We start from the raw sequence: 20,455 nt of genomic DNA, 5'->3' as shown, positions 1-20,455 counted from the left end.
TTGGACATATAATGAACTGCCACATACAAGTATGTTTTAGTATCTACAGTATTATATATCATTACTCTTTGAATATGGATGAAACTAAAAACAAAAATAAGATTTGACATCATACCAATTTCAGTGCAATGATCAATGTGTTTGTGTAACATTCATTAGAGTTCTACTCTCCACCTTCCCTTGCTTAGTGCCATTACAAGTATTATTTACAATTGATGTTTAAGTAATAAATATGAATTTGTTTAAGCAAGGGAACATACAATGGCAAACGAAAAATCACTACAAACCCTCCTCGGGCATACTACATTATGAACTCATATTCAAGGTGTGTTTGGCATAGCAAAATGAAGGAAATATTCATTGGGTCATAGACTTAGAAAATTATACTTTTATTATTTTTTTAAGCTATATATACTAAATATCAAAGTGTTTGAATTATTTTCATCTAATTTCTCCTTCGTACCTAGAAAGAAAAGAGTGTTTTCATGGAAAATCCATAAAAATTTGGTAAGAATTAAGAGTTGTAGGAGCATCAAAATGAAATTGCATTAATAAGTTCTACCAAAAGATCATAGAGGTAATAATGGGCTTAGCATTCCACCACGTACTTGCTTATCATGAAACTAAGTTAAAATTAGATTACATTAATGAGTTCTATGAGAAACCGAAGTACTAGTTAGCATTATAAATTAGTTCCACCAGAAAATCGTAGGTGTAATAATGTCTCAAACCACTCAGGCCCACCTTCAACATATTAATAATCTAACTTATTAGTACTCTTTTGTTTTGTTTTTGTTTTTTTTTGTTTTTGTTTTTTTACATTGTTTGGTACTTTTGTCACATCAAGTTTTTGCTGAAGTTTTTAACAAGCTATTTACTGTACAGATAGCCATTCTAGGGGTGTTTTGTAAGTAAAATAACATTTTGATAGACTTGTTAGATTTCCACAATTTTTTGATCTGGATTGGTATCTTTAAAATATGTTTATCAACTAATTGTTTATCCCGCTATATATGAAAAAATGGGAAAGGACAATGACAACAGCCATTCGTTGAGACGATTATTACTAAGACAATGGAAAAGATATGGTTGGCAATATAAAAAAGTTCGTAGTCGATTCAATTAAATATCTTCTTTGCTAATCAGTTGAAGAGGACGTAAGTGAACAATTTTCATTCACAATTTAGGTATAATGTGGACCATCAATTAGAAATTTGTACCTCATGAATTACGTTTTTGAATAGATTGTTTAAAAAAGTTTACTTATTGGCGGTCGAATCCAAAGTAAGAGAAAAAAATTATCCCCATATATTAATATCAATAGTAGAAGTTATTTGAGATTTTTTTTAACGCTTTCATTTGATAGACTTTTGAGATATCTTCACTTAGTTTTAAGAACAAGCCATCACACCATCACTTATTGGGGATGGCGGGAGTTGGAAAAGACAACGCATATACAAAGACCGATGGACTTGTTCTATATCCCATGGAATTTTTCTACATCATTGTTGTTGCTAGGTAACTTATTTAGCTAAGTTGTCACAACATTGTTGAATAGCAATACAACTAGAGGAAGTCACCAAAACTGGTCAACAAAATAGAAATATCTAATCACCAAACACCAGAAAATCAAACTATCTACATCAACTATTTCATGATTTATGTATAAACCATATATCTTGTGATCAGCCTTTCTCATAGCAGGGAAATGGAAGCACAGTGACAAGAAAATGAGAATGATTTAAGAGAAAATAAAGAGTTGACAGAAAATGTTATGGCTTCATAACCTTTTCATAACATATGCATAAACAAAACTTGCCTTATGATTAAACTGGGACACTGTATCAGTCCCATATTTACAGGTTTCTTCAGGAAGGGAAATAGAACCAGATCCAAAAGAGAGTCTTTGCCAATGCCTTCAAGGTAAGAGTGGAGCACTTCTATTTCTTTCTGAATTGGCTGGCATCTTCTGAGACATGCCCGTTCCCTGGAAGACATAGAAAAATTAAGAGATAAATTCTCTGCCAAACATAAACACAACACAATAGAAACTTAGATAAAAAATTTCTTCACTGATTTGAGTTGGACGAGATTTATACGTAAAACCCCTCCCAACAGAAACTTAAATCAAATATTCAGTATGAACAAAACACAAAATGAATGAATTTCCAAGAACAATTATTCGAAAATTAGTTTCAACATTCAGCGTTCAGCATACCTGAATTGGGTACTCCAAGTTGGTTCACAGAAAATGTCTAGCAAAGTGAGTTTTCAAGAGTGAAAGTTGGGTTTTCGTTAGTGAGGGGGTCATTGACGACGGTCGTCGAGCGTTCTCCATTGGGCTATTATGATTCCCTGGTTTAACATTGGGCTATTATTGTGACGCCTCGAACTTAAGCTTCGAGTGTCACGTACTAAACATAAAAACTGTAGCCTTCGTTACATGTAAGTACTTTTAAAAGAAAGTATTACATGTTAGACACTTATTTTCAACTTGGTAAAATATCTCTCATAAAATTTTAATGGCCAGCAGAAGCGCATGTTGAAAAAATTATACTTTACATTTACGGACTCTGCACTGCCATGGTTAGTTGGGGCAGCAAGTTCAATTATTTTTATAAAATTCATTCCAACTCCGTTTTCTACGAAATTTACGACATTAGAAAGATATTTTCAAGTAGTTTTCTAGATTAAAATATAAAAAAAATTTCCAAGATCATATAATATGGGCGTTTTACTGAAAATAGTGAGGTATTGCACAGAAATTTCAGATTTGACCCTTCAAAATTTAAAAATTCATATCTCAGGCTACAGATATCCAAATCGAGTGATTCTTGTGCCCATATTAAGACAACTCAATGAGGAACGCAGCAATATTTTCAAAGTCTCAAATGGACATTTATGGAGTCAGAAATAACGTGTTGAAGTTGACCCAAAAAACTGTCCTATTTCTGCCTTTTTATCACTTGCAAGGGAAAGTAAAAACAAAAAAAAAAAAAAACCGTCTCTTAACATAACATGGTAGATATAATTACATAATTTACTTTCAGTACCATGTTACATCATGTCTTATACATGTTTTTATATAATAACAAAAGCAAAACATATGGAAAGCAGTCAAACAAAACATACAAAATAGAAACTTCGATGTAAAATAATTTTATCCTTGATCCATCATCGATTTTGCCGACTGACTTCCATCAACTCTACAATTATGAATCTGAAAATTTAATATGAAAAACTATGAGTATAAAGAATACTCAGTAAGATACCATGCTTGGATTTAACATGTTAATACTACACAAAAGAAAGCATTCAAACACATACTTGCACATTTCGGCTTGCCGGTGCCCTTCGGACTTGTCCTAAGGCATAAATAGATATCTAACTTTGTGGACTTGTCCACGTCTTTCATATTATGGTTTTCATGCATAACTTAAGCATAAATATTACCATGAAATCCTACCACTTAAGCATAGAAAATATCTTACAATAAAACTTGAAGAAATCTTGGTTGATAAATGAATTGAGAAATGCTAGGCTGGTCCTCTTCTTCCCTCACGTTTTTTGCCCTTTTTAAACAAGTGATAAGCTGTTTTTCATGCAAAGGAAATAAAGGGCAGCGACATTTCTATTTATAAGTGAGGAAAATGATTAATTATGGGTGACACTTCAAGAAATTCAACACGTGTGGGCTGCTTGGTTTCATTTTCTTAAATCCAAAACACCTCATGCATTAGTTAGCCACCTCATGCTTAAATTAAAACACCTCATGCATTAGTTAGCCACCTCATGCTTAAATTAAAACACCTCATGCATATATGTTTCATCAAATTCTCGGCCAAGTGAAGAAACAATGTTTAACTTTAATAATTAGGTGTAAAATGGACATTTATCCCAAACCCCTAATTAACAAATTATTTGGAAAAACTTTTAATAAATCAACCAATGCAAAATTTGGCAACCATAAATAATTTTTGGCCATACTAAATTTTGTAAAGTTAAATTGCCATTCTAAAAATTAAATGAGCACAAAATTTGGAGTATTACAGTTATGATTCAAATGACAGAGGAATGGGAATGAATTCGACAAATGCTTTCGGTCTTCGTCATCGGCGACCTTCGTAACGGTTGTCGTCGATTGGCTAAGCTCTGGTTCAGTGAATGAGAAAGGGGAAAGGGTTTTACACTGTTTGGGCATAATTTGAGTTTCAAATTGTCTAGTTTGGTTTTCTTCTTCTTCTTTTTTCATATTTTTTTTATTTCCATCAATGAGCCCAATTATACTTGACATGTCATAGATTTTGTACAATTTGGAGTCAAGTCATGTCCAATTTATTGAAGGACATATAAGGGATTCAAATTAATTAGAGGGGGCAAAATTGTCCAGAATTGACAATTTCGCAATTACTTTCAAAAAGTGACATTTTTGTAAATGACAACCCAAATTATGACATCCAGTGTAATTTCCACTTTCTTCATATTTGCCATATCATGTGTTTCAATTTTTAAGATTAGTTGCTTAACTCGGTGCTTTAATATTATGTTGGGATTTGAATGGCCTCTTTGATTATGTTCTTTTAACCCAAACTTCCGAGTCCGCCTCCTCAACTCAACTTTTTATTACTTGTTTTATTATCATTTTATCATCGTCTCTTCATGTTATTTTAGAGACGTAATTTTTGGCCTTCCTATTTAAAGAATAATTTAATCACTTAAAATCTAAGGAAAAAATAAGCTGTTTTTGCATGGCTCAAAAAGACAAACACTAAACCATTGATCAAATGCCGGAATCCTTGGAACAATTTCGTAACAAACACCACCCAATCCCCTCCCTCCCTCGTCTTTCTCTCTCTGCAGTCCGAACAACGCAGTTTTTTGTTGTTTGTAGAACCAACCTTAGTTTCCCCGTCAGTCGGGAGAAGAGGAGGGAAAAACAAAACAATCCCCCCTTCTCCCATCCCTTCTCCTCGTCACAAATTTCTAATAAAATCATGTAATTTACGAAACATCACGTCCACTTCACATTGATTTTTTGGTTAGACGGCCAACACCGCCATTGCCATCGCCGCTGCTTGGCCATATCTATGAGAAAGCTTCTTCTTTCTTTCGTTTTCCAAAATGACATGGCATTGCCGCCGGATTTACAGTCGCCTGAATCCTATGTTATATCATTGTCGCCGTCGCCGGGTATATCTCCTTCGGCGTTTGAAGAATTGTATACGAATCCGAACTTTTTTATCCCTCCAGTTCTGAAGGCCAGAAGCAGTTTCGATTTAGCCAGCATTGCCATTATCGCCGCCTTCCTCCTCCTCTCTGTTCTTTCCTTTTTATTCATATTCCACCTTCGCCTACAGTCCCGCAGAATGCAGCATTTACAAGAGTTTAACTCTCTCTGGATCGTGAGATTACTCCTTGTAACATTTGCTTTTCTCTGGGCTGTGAATGAAATTATACGCCTACCAACTGTTCGACGAACTTACCTCGACCCTTTTTTAACGTTAAATCAACAAACAAATCTGTGTAAATTCCATGTTGTTCTTTCTCTTGGATTATACGAACCAGGTTTCTTAATCACCCTTCTTTTCTTGGTTAATGTTTCGATTAAGAAAAAAAACCCATGTCGAATGTGGGCTCTATTGTGTGTGTCCATGGTGTGTTCCCCCATGACATTGATACAGACAGTTCTTGTCTACTTTGCCCCATTGGAGACACAGCTTCCTAAATTCGTGCATGGTAGTTCAATTCTTACAATTGATTTTCAAGGAAACAAAACTGTTCTTTGCACATACCCATTTTTCGGCTGTGTTGTTTTTTTGGTATTTGCAATTGTTTATGCATTAGCTTTCTTGATTTCATGTTGGAGGGTGCTGGACGTTGTGATCAACAAGAGTATTCGTGTACGAATCAACGTGCTGCTTGCGGCCATAATGGTGGCGCTGCCAATGCAAATTATCTGCCTCGGACTATCGTGGTTGTGGCTGCCCGAGGATGACGAGTATGGCTGTGTCGTGCTAGTCATGTTCTTTTGCATCGTCACGTGCATGGTGGTGGGAGAGGTTATATTGATAATAAAGCCAATCACCGATGCCTTGGTGGCCGGGTGTGAGTGTTGTCGGCGTTTCCTTGGCGGATTACGGCTGAGGAGGCCGGTGGAGCAAAGAGAACAAGTGGATCATCAAGAACCGGGTCTATAGCGATGGGCCATGGTCCCTTCTTCCTTTTCCAATTATTTGAGGGCATTGACGTGTATCAATTCATTGTAATTTTTCTGCCCTGTGATCTCATTTGTATAATGTTTCAAATGAATCAGAACAATGTAATTAGGAAAAATTTTGTTCTAAATTTGGAAATAGTGAAAAAAAAAATTAAATAGGAAATAACTGGACTTCCAGCTTTCGTTATTGATGGTTTGTTCTTAAAATATACCAATGCAATCGTGCAAATGTTTCATTTCACCGAGATTAAAATGACTTCTAGTAAATGACAATTTAGCGTCATTTCATTCGCATTTCTCGAAGAGTCAAAATTAAACTTTAATCTCAACCGTACATTCAAAACTATTACTTATTATCAATGCATTAGTGATCCCAGTACAACTCCTACTATGAAGTACCTAAAACATTTACCCAACCCAAAACAATCATATCTAGATCATAATCCTTACAAGCCAAAAAGGGAAATGAACGTTACACAACACAACCGAATTTCTCTTAGTAGTCAAAGAAAACAAAATTGAATTCATATGGGCATGTGTAAAACAAGAAAAAAATGAGAGAGAAAAAACCAAAAATAGATAAAATTTGTCTCCAAACTAAGAAAAAAAAGAGAAATGAATATCAGCCTTGTTAAACAAGGAGAGTAAGTGCATGAAATCTGCTTGTGTAAGTTTGGAAGATCTTTCTTCAAAACCTCCTTGTTTTAATATCAGAAGCTTTTGCATCCCCATCATCCATCCTCCATATCCTCGTCATCTTTCCCTTGCTTTAACAAGCCTAAAACTGTTTCTTTAAAATCAGAAGCTTTTGCATCCCCATCATCCATCTCCATATCCTCGTCATCTTTCTCTTCGTCAGTGTCCATGCTCAAGTCACCGAGAGTGTCTCCCAAAGCAGTGACAGACGTGGCCATTTCTGTAGAATCTGATGCTTGCAAGGTTTTATAGTTCTTCTCTAGCAGTGAAAGGACACTCTTTTGCCTAAATATTGAACCAAGAGTTTTATTTTTTGCAGTTAAAGCAAATCCGAACGAAACCATCCCATTCCTTAAAATTCACCACAGGAAGCGATTTCCTTGGTTCAATCCTGACCACTGAAGAATCAACCTTTGGCGGAGGCCTGAAGTTATTCCTTCCCACTTTTAGCAAGTGGTTTACCCGTGCCAATAGTTGTGTGTACACAGACAGGCGACGGTAAAGGTTGGCAAATTCCCTTTGGAACATTATTACTGCACACCTGAATAATGGGCGATGAGACAATAACTTGAAAGTAAGGGGGGACGAAATTTGATATGGGATATTTGCTACGCAAATGTCAAAGTATGGAAGATTACACTTCAGTGCATCTCCTTGTATAACCTGTGGGAGAAATATTACAACACATGCTCAGTTCTACTACTTATTCAGAATGACGAATAACACATTCCTGATCAGCAGCAAACTAATATTACTGAAATTATACATTAAAAATGTCAAAAATAAACATATTAACACAAGTAGTCTTACCTATCAATATTTTTCCAGTAACAAGAAACTATTTTGAAAACATTAACAGGCCATACATCTTTTGCAGAATACAAATAAGTAATATCATGAAGTGGTAAACACCAATATGGTACTCATATGTAAGATAAATCTGGAAGAAAAGGCAATACTGATTTCTAGGAGGTGGCAAACAACAATTTAATATTTGATATCAATTTTCAACAACAAAATGTCGATATCAATTTTCGCTAATGGCCTTCACTCTTCTCTATAAATTACTCCAAGAAAGTTGAATAGCAACCATGAAAAGAGAGTTGGGAATTCCCAAGAACTATAATATCAATTTCATCAAAAAACATCAACGTCAATTCGGAAAAAGGTCTTTGCTAACATACGGAACCACTTCAAGAATGTCTCACGCAAAAAGAGGGCGAGAAATTCCATGGAGACACTCTGATACTCAAGTTGGTAAAAGGATAATAAAACCTGATAAGACAATGAATCAAGAAAATATTTAAGAACGTAATTGACCATATCTTAGAACCTTGTAGGACATTTTTCCATAGTTAACATAGGTCCATGGAATGGAAATAAGTAGATATAATCTATTATCATTTGTGATCTATACATTTTGTGAGATTCACTATTTGAATAAATAATTTATAAATTTGTCAAATGAAAAATAAACTTTATATTTTATGTGTTACTCCCCTATAATTGAATGTGAGCCTAGAATTCTCTATTAGCACTAGATGTTGAATCAAGTCAAGTCGGGTCGATTAGATTGTCGGGTCAATTAGATTGGACGATCCCAACCTAACAAAAATACGCAAAAAACTCAACTTGTGCACGTGACACGATCCATATTTAGTTATTTACACATTTAAAAATAAAAATATTAAAACAAAAAATTGGGGTGCTAGGAGTATGCCTTCTAGCCCACCTCGGCCTGCTCTATCCCTTTGCTCTTCTGAATTTCTTCTTATCATGTAAAAAAAAAAAAAAAAATAATAAATAATAATAATAATAAATAAATAAATAAATTGTAATGTAGCTCTTGACTAAGCAAATACCCTATTTGATATAGTTAAAAATTAGATTTTTAGTATATTTTAATAAAAGTTAATGAAATGTAGAACATATCATCACAAATCTTTAGCTAGTGGCGCATGAATCATCCTTTTTTCGACATGATTTGTGCCGTTGTCGGCCACAACAAGGCTAAAGTTGCATTTTCAAACCCTACATTCACCTTGGATCCAATTCTCTACTTTCTTTTCTGGAAAAGAAACTTTTTTTTTCTATATAAAATTAAACTGAGAGAATAATAGGATTAGGGTATTTTGTATTTAATTTGAAAAGACCAAATATCCATCAAATAAAGGTTGTGCTAATGAGTGCATCAAGGTAGATGTATTACATATTATAAAGTGACATCCATCGAAGATAATGACAGTTTAAGTGGACGTAGCACGTCTTACGTAGTCTTGCAAAAATTTTGTTTGCAAAAGTGATGTAATATTAGTAAAATATGTTTTAAGAAACCGAAATTTTTGAAGATGATTCAATAGCGTATATCTATTGAAAGGGTTGTCAACCAAATGAATGGACATAATATCTATCGAAAATACCGAAACTTGATTTCAAATAAATTAACTTATTTTTCTACCATAATAAGTCAATTTTTGAGTTGTCAATGTTGCAAGACAAGCTGGAGAAACAAGATTCAAACTGAGGTGATATTATGAAAATGAACGGTCATGATTGAAAAGCACATGAATAATTTTTTCCTGGAGAAAGAGGGGGAAGAGAATCCATAAATCAGTCTGGGCTGGCCCGTCAGGTGCGTGACTTGCGGCCCAATTATTAATTTTTCGAAAAGAACAAGCAATAAATAGGTGTTACTGTTTAGAGTAATGCTACAAGACCAGCGTGGATGACCGTGGGGATTTCCGCGCACACAAACATGGAGGGTGGCGATTATTTTATTAGCACGGGACTCACGTATCTCATGTGAGGATGCGATTATCGAGGGTGTCATCCATAAGGGTCAAGTGACATTTTTCTACTGTTTATTTGTTTTAATCCTTTGATAATTGATGAGGTATATCCGAATCATAATGACGTCATATTTATTTTTTGTTTGTTTTTTAACAAATACGGGTGCTATTTTCAATTGTTGAAATTGCAGTTTTTGATTGACAACTTTGTTTTAACTGACAGTGAAATTTTGTTAAGAGTACATGTGTATAAAACCATGTCATTGACTATGTTCCTGTAGCAAATATGATGAGATTAGCCCCTTGTTCATTCTCAACCCCTATTTACAAGTCAAAAATAAAAATTATTATCAATTACGTATTTTATTAATTTTTATCAAAATTTATTAAAATTTTAATTTTAATATACATCGAAGAGGGACTTATTTTCTAAAATTCATTTTTCTTCAAACTCACTTTCCATCACAAATTTCACGCGACCCATATTTTTTTATCAACTTTTTAAAAAATATACTAAAAATCTAATTTTTAACTAAACCAAATAGGGTCCAACATTAGTGTATGATCATAATTAAGAAAATATTTATTTATTCCTCCTATGTGTGTGTGTGTCTATATATATATAAAGCAATGGATACAATAAATGCAATTTGTGACTGAATATTTTTTCATCATTTTAAAGCACGCTAACTGAAGTTTTGGACAAAAACTATCGTCAAGGACACGATGTTCTAATTGGTGAAAGATAAATGATATCAATATGATAGAAAAAGGGTTAACGATTTAAATGTGACAATAAATAAAATTTTGGGAATTCTTATTTATATAATTAATAGTTATTAAATTATGTTGTTATATATTTAGGGGAAAATTGGGGGTAGGGGTCCTCAACCTTGTATATATCGTGGTAATATGTCCCCAATCTTCAAAATGAGGTCCTGAGTCCTCACCCTATTTAAATTTGTAAATCAAGATCCTCACATAGAACAGTCTACATGAATGTTAAAATTATATGCAACTTTTCACATGATTTGAAGTTGAATGACAAAACTGCCAATCCATTTAATTTCTTCTCTCCAATTCCATTAAAAGTTTCATGCAATTTTAACATTCAAATATATGAATTTTGTGAAGCAATGATCCAGATTCACAAATTTAAATAGGTTGGAGATCTAAAACCTCACTTTTGAATGTTGGTGACACAACAATATCATGTCAAATGTCGTGGGGTATAATTTGGTAAATGTTACATGTTAAGCTGCAACGTCCTTGCCCATTCTATTTGGCTAAATTTATTTATACCACAATTTAACTAAATGAGAGGTCCACAAGTTTTACTTATTGTCACATTTATATCATCAATTTTTTTATTGCATTCCTATCTTCAACATTCCACTAACTCACACGTATTCTTGATAACAATTTCTATTCAAGAATTCCTTTATGAGGGAGTAAAAAGATTTAACCCTTATATAGTGTAGCTTAAAAAATTAATAAAAATTTAAATCAAAGAAAAATTAATTTTAACTAAACGTTTCGTGGGATCTTCAACTTTTATAAACTTTTTATCGCATATTTCATTAATTTCTATTAAAATTTACTCCTCATACTTTAGAATAAGCAAAACAATAAGGAATAAAAATTTTCAATTAAATATTTGTCCATTTTTTAAAGTACAAAAACAAAATTATAGGACGAAAAATTGTCATTAAAGACAAAATTTGCTAACTAGTGAAAAGTTAAGGATAATATTCTAATAGAAAATATTTAAGGACACGAATGTAATAAAAAATAAAGACTTCTAATGCAATTATAATACATTTATAAATACAATATGTGAGATGGTAATTTCCAAGATTACCCTTCCCCGGTAGCTTCTTCCTCCTCTAGAGAATACCTTGGGGTATAAATTAAGAAACCCTACATATACATACACACCTTTTTATCTCTACACATCTATATTCTCTCTCTAGCTCATTATATATACACCCCTCTTCTCTCTGTGAGTCCCTCTTCCTCATCTTCTTCAATTCATATGCGTCGTAGAATAGAATAGGATGAACAATATACCCAAATCTTTAACAGATTCTTCTTTAACCCTTTTCATACTCGCCATCTCGGCTTCAGATCCTTGGCCATTTTCTTTTGTTTTCTTCTAATATTTCTTCTTAATTTGTATATAAACACAAATATAAAAGGGGTTTCATTCGAGTGTTTTTTTTTTTTTTTTGAATTTTTCTCTTTAATATGGGTAGTGGAGAGAAAAATAGTCATCATCTGAGTTTTCATCTACACGTGCCGCACATTCATGTCCACCACCACAGCCACGGCGGGGAAAAGAAGGAATTTAGGAACGTGCCAAAAGGTTGTCTTGCAATAACGGTGGGGCAAGGGGCTGAGCAGCAGAGGTTTATTATTCCGGTGATATACATTAACCACCCACTTTTCGTGCAGTTGCTGAAGGCGGCGGAGGAGGAATATGGATTTGATCAGAAAGGTCCGATTAATATTCCGTGTCATGTGGAGGAGTTCCGCCATGTTCAGGGCAAGATCGATGAAGAAAACTCACACCACCACTACTACCACCGCCACCATCAGTTCATGTGCTTCAAGGCTTGAAAATTGAAATCTCTAGAGGGTTAACGTAATTCGATAAGATGATTCGATCTTGAAATGAAAATTCGTGGTGTTTTTTGCTATATTATGAATGTTTATAATCCTATTTTGGAATCTGAATAAATTTGGCAATGGATTACAAAATCTTGATAATATTGTTATAATCCGTTTCTTCAATTAAGAATATTAATAAAAATATAATTTATAATTAATTCAATTATTAAATTTTTGTTGCTTAATCTTAAATCTCAACAAATTAAATGAGATCAATTATTGTATTTTTTTTGCTTAATTACGTTCTATAAAACTATTTAACCCTCTGCTTTCGAAATCAAATCTATCCATTATCCATAGAAGGGAATTCTTTCTCAGTCTTTTCCTAAATTGAGAATTCCCTTAAATATGATACAAAACGGATTTTGTTCTATCTTTGATAAAAAAATTTCTCTATAAACAATAAGAATCAGAGTTTGAAGAAGGGGAGGGATAAGGAGCCCTTATCCCGCAACAGATAGAGGAGATTCAATAACATAATTTGGGCTGAAGCTTCGTCAAATTGTTAATCTTGTTGACTCAACAACGAAATTTTGAATAAAATATCATATTCATTATTTATGGCAAATGTTCCAAGGTTAAGCGATTAGGAGGAATAGACAGAACCAATAGGGGGTTCAAATATGGGTCCCAATATAATAATTTCATCCATTTTTGTCCTTTCCTTTATCCAGGTGTGAATTTATGTGGTTGGGTGGGTGGTTAGCACATTGAATAAATTTGCTTGCTTTTTTCATGTTATTTTAATAATTATTAAAAAAATGAGAGCTATATTATCATAGAATAATATTTTTACTTTCTTTTATTCTCAAGATGAATATTTGCTTGTTTTGATTTTTCTGCATCAATTCGTTATTGGATTAGAATTCTATATAAATCCTTAACGATTAACTAAAAAGTCAAACAATAACAAATCATTTTTTACTTGTATTAACTAAAGGGATAATTGCAACTATGGTTCCAAACCTTTGGAATATTCATAAACTTTACCTTAACATTTACTTTGTGCCAACCATAGTTCAAAAATTAGCACATGGGGTCTAAATGGATGATTTTTATTAGTTTGACCATTAATTAATCCAATAAATTGACTTCGACCAATTTTAAAAGGGTAAAATGATAACTTTGAATTAAAATTAAAAAACTAACAAATAAAAAATAAAAATCCAATCACTATTTATCTTCTCCTTCCCACCTCCACTCCCTCCCAGGTCCCAAATCTTAATACCGGCTTCAATGGTAGCACAACCCACCTTTCCCACCACTCGGTCATAAGGAACCATTGAGCGAAATAGTCACCCTATTAACCAACTTGGTATGCCCAATCAAGGTGGATCTCAACTTAAAATTACTCAAATTCTAGATTTTCCTTGTCCTATCCCATGACCCAAAAATTATAATTGGGTTAAGCGTATTGGGAGAAAATTGGTGTGGAATGGATAGCGATCGTGTTGAGATTGTCCAATAATCGGTTATGGATGAGATTAGCATTCAGTTTATAAGTATGAGGGAAACTCTCACCTCTTGAATTAATTTTTGGGGTTTAGAAGGCCCAATACCACCCAACACTGGTATCAGAGCCCGATTTATCAACAAGTCTCTGGTCTAACAGTCATGAAGATACGGGTTTGTATGAAGGGGAGACATGTTTGGTCTCTCCCAAGCCCTATTGTATGAGAGGGAGACAAGTTTGGTCTCCCACAAGACCCGATGTGTGGGGAGAGATGTGTTTGATCTCCCGCAAAGCTCGATGTACGTTGGGAAGAATGTTGAGATTGTTTCACATCGGTTGTGAATGTGGTTGGTATTCAGTTTACAAATGTGAGGGAAAGTCTCACATTTTGAGTTAGCTTTTGGGTTTGAAAAGGCCCAATACCACCTAACACAATTGTTGGGTAATTGTCTCAAAAGTCAAAAGTTAGAAAACTTTTATTGCAAATAATAAAAAGTAATTATATGGAAGACTTCTAATTAAAATTGAGAGCAGAATTCTTGGAGAATTTGGTCTCCAATTTACAATCGATTTTGAAGTCTTGCACATGATGGAATCCTTCTTGAGTTAAAGGAATCTTGTTTGAGTTTAAATTAAACTCTTCTACTTGGTTATTGATCATAAAAATAGTGGATGTATTTTATTATTTTGAGTGTGGTCAGAGAGTTGATATGAGAGGAAAAATATTGTGAGCCTAGTATTTTAAGACTTTTCGTACATAGGATAGAAAAGTGGGTGTGATAAAGCTCCAGTTTATATTTTTCTTTGTAATACTTGAAGATTGGGTTAGTGAGTGAAATTTTATATGATTGTAACAATTTTTCATATAGTGAAAAGTTTTGACGGTCCATTTAATTTGTGCGTTATATTCTTTATTTTTTCTTATTTGTTAATATTCTCTTGAATAACAAAAGATATTGCGGGTAAATAGAAATAAAGGGAATTGGAGTAAAATTTTCAACAAATGGAATCAGAGTGTCAGATGGTTCGGAGTATTGGAGCAATAGAAAAATATGTCGTTGTTGAAATATGACGTGGAGAAATTTGACGGGAGAATCAATTTTGGTCTGTGACAAGTACAAGTTAGGAATTTATTGATTCAAGTTGGACTGCACAAGGCTTTGAAACGAAACAAAATTGTTCTTTGCACAAACCCATTTTTCAGTTGTGTTTGTTTTTTGGGTATTTGCAATTGTTTATGCATTGGCTTTCTTGATTTCATGTTGGAGGGTGCTGGACGTTGTGTTCAACAAGAGTATTCGTGTACGAATCAACGTGCTGCTTGCGGCCGTAACGGTGGCGCTACCAATGCAAATCATCTGCCTCGGACTATCTTGGTTGTGGCTGCCCAAGGATGACGAGTATGGTTGTGTCGTGCTAGTCATGTTCTTTTGTATCGCAACGTGCATGATGGTGGGAGAGGTTATATTGGTAATAAATCCAATCACCGATGCCTTGGCGGCTAGGTGTGAGTGTTGTCGCCGTTTCCGTGGCGGATTCGGCTGAGGAGGCCAGTGGAGCAGAGAGAACAAGTGGATCATCAAGAACCGGGTCTATAGCTATGGACTATGATCCCTTCTTCCTTCTCCAATTATGAGGGCATTGACGTGTGTCATTTCATTTCAATTTTTCTGCCCTGTGATCTCATTTGTATAACGTTTCAAATGAATCAGTACAATGTAATTAAGAAAATTTTTGTTCTAAATTTTAAAAAAAAAATAAATAAATAAATAAAATAAAATAAAAGGAGAGAGGAAAAATCTGGACTTCCGGCTTTCGTCATTGGTGGATTATTCTTAAAATATATCAATGCAATCGTTCAAATGTTGCATTTCACCAAGATTAAAATGAATTCTACTAAAATGACAATTTTGCATCATTTCGCTCTCATTTCTTAATGAGTCAAAATTAGACTTTAATCTCAACCGTACATTCAAAACTACTACTAATTATCAATGTGTTAGTGATCCCACTACAACTCCTATAAAGTAACCAAAACGTTTCCCCAATTCAAAACAATCATATCTAGATCATCATATCCTTACAAGCCAAAAAGGGAAATGAACGTGACACAACACAACCGAATCTCTCTTAGCATTCAAAGAAAACAAAATTCAATTCATATGGGCATGTGTAAAACAAGAAAAAGATGACAGAAAAAACAAAAACTGGTTAAAATTTGTCTCGAAACTAAGAAAAATGAATACCAGCCTTGTTAAACAAGGAGAGTAAGTGCATGAAATCTGCTTGTGTGAGTTTGGAAGATCTTCTTTCTTCAAAACCTCCTTGCTTTAACAAGCCTAAAACTCTTTCTTTAAAATCAGAAGCTTTTGCATCCCCATCGTCCATCTCCATATCCTCATCATCTTTACATTCGTCAGTGTCCATGCTCAAGTCACCGAGTGTGTCTCCCAAAGCAGTGACAGACGTGGCCATTTCAGTAGAATCTGATGACTCTTCACGAGAAAGCTGTGATGCTTGCAAGGTTTTATAGTTCTTCTCTAGCATTGAAAGAACACTCTTTTGCCTAAATATAGAACCAAGAGTTTTATTTTTGCGGTTAAAGCAAATCCGAACTAAACCATCCCATTCCTTAAATTTCACCACAGGAAGTGGTTTCCTTGGTTCAATCCTGACCACTGAAGAGTCAACCTTTGGCGGAGGCCTGAAGTTGTTCCTTCCCACTTTTAGCAAGTGGTTTACCCGTGCCAATAGTTGAGTGTTCACAGACAGGCGACAGTAAAGGTTATCACCAGGCTGAGCAACAAGCCTCATGGCAAATTCCCTTTGGAACATTATTACTGCACACCTGAATAATGGGCGATGAGACAATAACTTGAAAGTAAGGGGGGACGAAATTTGATATGGGATATTTGCTACGCAAATGTCGAAGTATGGAAGATCACACTTCAGTACATCTCCTTGTATAACCTGTGGGAGAAATATTACAACACATGCTCAGTTCTACTAATTATTTAGAATGACGAATAACACATTCCTGATCAGCAGCAGAATAATATTACTGAAATTAGTCATTAAAAATGTCAAAAATAAACAGATTAACACATGTTGTCTAACCTATCGATATTTTTCCAGTAACAAGAAACCATTTTGAAAACATTTAAAAGGCCATACATCTTTCGCAGAATACAAATAAGTAATATCATGAAGTGGTAAACACCAATACGGTACTCTGTGTAAAATAAATCTGGAAGAAAATGCAATACTGATTTCTAAGAGGTGGCAAACAACAATTTGGTATTTGATATCAATTTTCATCAACAAAATGTAGATGTTAATTATGATACGTACAAATTACTCAGACAATGACGAACAGCAAGTGCAACAAGGGCGGCAAGGAGTTCCACTGGGACTATTGAGGTCAATTTTCATCAACAAAATGTCAATGTCATTTTTGCCTTCACTCTTCTATAAAAATTACTCCAAGAAAGTTGAATAGCAACCATGAAAAGAGAGTTGGGAATTCCCAAGAACTATATTATCAATTTTTATCAAAAAACATCAACGTCAATTCGGCAAAAGGTCTTGGCTAACATAAGGAATCACTTCAAGAACATCACATGCAAAAAGAGGGCAAGAAATTCCATGGAGAACTCCGATACTCAAGTTGGTACAAGGATAGCAAAACCTGAGAAGATAATGAATCAAGAAGATATTTAAGAACGTAATTGACCATATCTTAGAAACTTGTAGGACATTTTTTTAAAGTTAACATAGGTCCATGGAATAGAATCTTTTTCAAATTGTACTAGACTGATGATAAAGATAAGATGTTATCCCCTTGTCTCTTGTCATAGAATGTATCGCAGTATCAATTTTGATGACATTTTCAGAGAGTTAATTTCTATCCACAATAAGACTGACATCTGTTGTGGATAAAAAAATCAATCTCGTAAATTCTATCGACTGAAATAAGTAGAAATAATCTATTATCATCATAATTAGGAGCTAAATTCAATTCAAAAAAGAAGCTTGGCATGTTTAGCTAAAGTTAAAGGCTCATTCAAATGAGCTTTTGTATTTAGTCAAACATCCACATTTCAACATGTAAACTCCATTAACTATAAACAAATACAAGCCTCGAAGTATGGTCAGGTTACACAACAGATATGCTCTAAATTCCTTATTCAATTCTCCTTCACAAATTTTATAACCATTTACTGACTTCACAGTAAGAACGTCTTCCAAAAAAAAAAAAATTCCACCAACTTTTCACAAAAGTTCCAGGAGTACTTAATTTTTATATATAGACAAAACAATTGCCATAAATTGATGTCGATACTTACTCAAGAAAATCATAATCACCACTGTGTTAACTCAGTTTCAGGCATGACTTCATACCATGTGCTGAAAGGTAATATTTGCTTTCCTAGACTTGAAGTAATAGAATAGCCAGCATGCTAATTTGCCACCATGAAAAAAATGTCCATTATCTTGCATCAGACAATCATACCTAAATCACATAATTCTAGAATGAAATTCCATTATTTCCTAAATCTCTAACAATTTTATGAAATTCAATTCGAGTACACAAATAACAAATTGGAAAAGGCTTCCAAATCCTTCAACGAAGTTTTGCTAATGTGGTTAGCCAACAACATGTAACTCTCAAATTTATATCCCCGCCCCAAAAGAAAAAGAAAAGAATAAGACATAAATAACCATAAAGTATCGAGAAGTTTGAGAACTTATATACATACTGCATTCAAATCAATAGCTCCTACAAAAAGGAGACACGAATTCCTCAAGGACTGTTGATGTCAATTTTCATCAACAAACTGTATATGTAATTAAGTTAACTACCACTAACAATTGTTGCGTATCTACAAAAGTTGCTCCAAAGAAGTTGAATAGCAATTGAACGAAGAGGGCTGGGAACGCGAGGAACTGTAGACACCAAATTTTTTTCAACAAAATGTAGCTAAAGGTCTTTGCTGATCCGCGTAAATTCTTCAAGAATGTTGATTAAATCCTATTAAAAGGGATTAACAAATTTCCCAGAGACACTTTGATGCTTAAGTCACTATATGAAAATTGAACACGAAGATATATAGAAATGTGTTTGAACGTAACTGAGAATATTTTTAAGACAATGTTTTCTATAATTAGCAAAGGTCCGGAAGATAGAATCCCCTTTGAATTGGACTTAGTACTTCGTAAGGATGAGGATAGATATTAATCCCTCATCAAGTGGTCTTATAAGATTGGATGAGTTTTTCTAAGAGTTAATTTTTATCTACAACCTAATCTTAGAAGTGCCGTAGTACACAAAATCTATAGTGCTAATAATAATAAAAAATAAATCTCATTCTGCATAATAATAAGATATGGGTAGAGATATGATGATGCACAATCTATACTCATCCTTTCAAGTGCAGTCCAATTCAAACAAAACCATTTGAGAACATCTTTGGCTCCATTTAAAGCACCTTTAAAGGTGCTTTTTTGGGCGGCCTTTTAGTTAAAAATATACTGCCCAAATTAACACCTAAAAGGGTAATTTTTAAGGAGAGCCAAGTGTGCTCTTTAACTCACCGCAACTCCACTAGCTATAACTAAATCGTCCTAAACACAGCATGCTCGTGTTACACAACAAATACACTCCTAAATGTTTCTTGTTCCATTTTATGGCCACTTATTGACATAAGCATCAAAGTATAATTGATAAACTATTTTGCCACCTTTTTATGGGTGCTATTTGAACTTCCAATTTGAGTTTCTCATATATTGACAAAACATTTTTATAGAAATTAACTATGACGCTTTGTTCAACACTAACCACAGCCAATAAACTGCACAGCTATTAATTGCAAGGATTTGGGCGCAGAAATTTTGAACAGCCTGCTGCAGCTGTTCTGCATCGTAGCCCAAACAGGCTGCGTAAGGTGACATTTACCACTGCTTCTGGTGTAAAAAAGCAGTCCAACACACACCCGCTCACATGTCACAACAGTCCCATTTGCCCAACGTTTCTCATTTTCGACTCACAAAGACATATACAACCAACGTAATAACCTCATCCATAACCAATTAAACACCAAAGAAAAAGAAATTTCCAACACATTCACGCTCTCACAAAACTTCCGTTTGACCAGGCTTCTCATTTTCGAGCAACCACAGACTCAAACCAACGTAATAATCTCAACCATAAATAATTAAACACCAATGAAAAAAGAAATTTCCAACAGAAGCAAAGAAAATTATTCACCTTCAATCGAGTGGACGACGGGGTTCCTTGAAACCTACGTTGCAACTCTAGAACCATACGGGGATCAAGTTCGACTGCTATGACAGATTTTCCGACTTCCAGAAGCTTCTTAGTCAGGTTACCAGTACCGGGACCGATTTCTAGGATGACGTCAGTGGACTTGATGCCGGATTTCTGAATTATACTATCGATCAAGAGTGGATTTTTCAATATGTGCTGGCCTTTAGACTTGTGGAAGGGTATGCCGCCCTGAAAGTGCGGGTTTGAGGAGGCGGAGGCGCCCTTTTGCGGCTTTTCTTTCCTAATTTTGCCTCCTGCCATAGTATCGTGAGAAGGGAGAACTGCCGAATCGCAGAAGGTCT

General features: G+C 34.3%; 4 protein-coding genes across 4 annotated transcripts; 2 read left to right on the top strand and 2 right to left on the bottom strand.

Moving 5' to 3' along the window:
* Window positions 1-5,126: 5,126 nt before the first annotated feature.
* LOC111403609 lies at window positions 5,127-6,197 on the top strand. Its single transcript, XM_023032178.1, has one exon. The coding sequence runs from the start codon at window positions 5,127-5,129 to the stop codon at window positions 6,195-6,197; it is 1,071 nt and encodes a 356-aa protein (XP_022887946.1).
* Window positions 6,198-6,683: 486 nt separating this feature from the next.
* On the bottom strand, window positions 6,684-7,315 carry LOC111402906 (ribosomal RNA small subunit methyltransferase-like). The gene has a single exon (XM_023031227.1). It carries the CDS (start codon window positions 7,255-7,257, stop codon window positions 6,949-6,951), a length of 309 nt encoding a protein of 102 aa, XP_022886995.1. The 5' UTR covers window positions 7,258-7,315; the 3' UTR covers window positions 6,684-6,948.
* Window positions 7,316-11,630: 4,315 nt separating this feature from the next.
* Window positions 11,631-12,471, top strand: LOC111402905 (auxin-responsive protein SAUR32-like). The gene has a single exon (XM_023031226.1). The coding sequence runs from the start codon at window positions 11,950-11,952 to the stop codon at window positions 12,319-12,321; it is 372 nt and encodes a 123-aa protein (XP_022886994.1). The 5' UTR covers window positions 11,631-11,949; the 3' UTR covers window positions 12,322-12,471.
* A 3,382-nt stretch (window positions 12,472-15,853) lies between these two features.
* LOC111402904 (ribosomal RNA small subunit methyltransferase) lies at window positions 15,854-20,455 on the bottom strand. The gene is made up of 2 exons (XM_023031225.1): window positions 20,094-20,455; window positions 15,854-16,795 (listed from the first exon to the last, which is right to left on the bottom strand). Exons 1-2 carry the CDS (start codon window positions 20,412-20,414, stop codon window positions 16,055-16,057), a joined length of 1,062 nt encoding a protein of 353 aa, XP_022886993.1. The 5' UTR covers window positions 20,415-20,455; the 3' UTR covers window positions 15,854-16,054.

The sequence above is a fragment of the Olea europaea genome, chromosome 11 (genome assembly GCF_002742605.1).
Source record: "Olea europaea var. sylvestris chromosome 11, O_europaea_v1, whole genome shotgun sequence".
Lineage (NCBI taxonomy): Eukaryota > Viridiplantae > Streptophyta > Magnoliopsida > Lamiales > Oleaceae > Olea > Olea europaea.
Note: the sequence above shows the minus strand (reverse complement) of the source record. Positions and strands in the feature narration are given on the sequence as shown.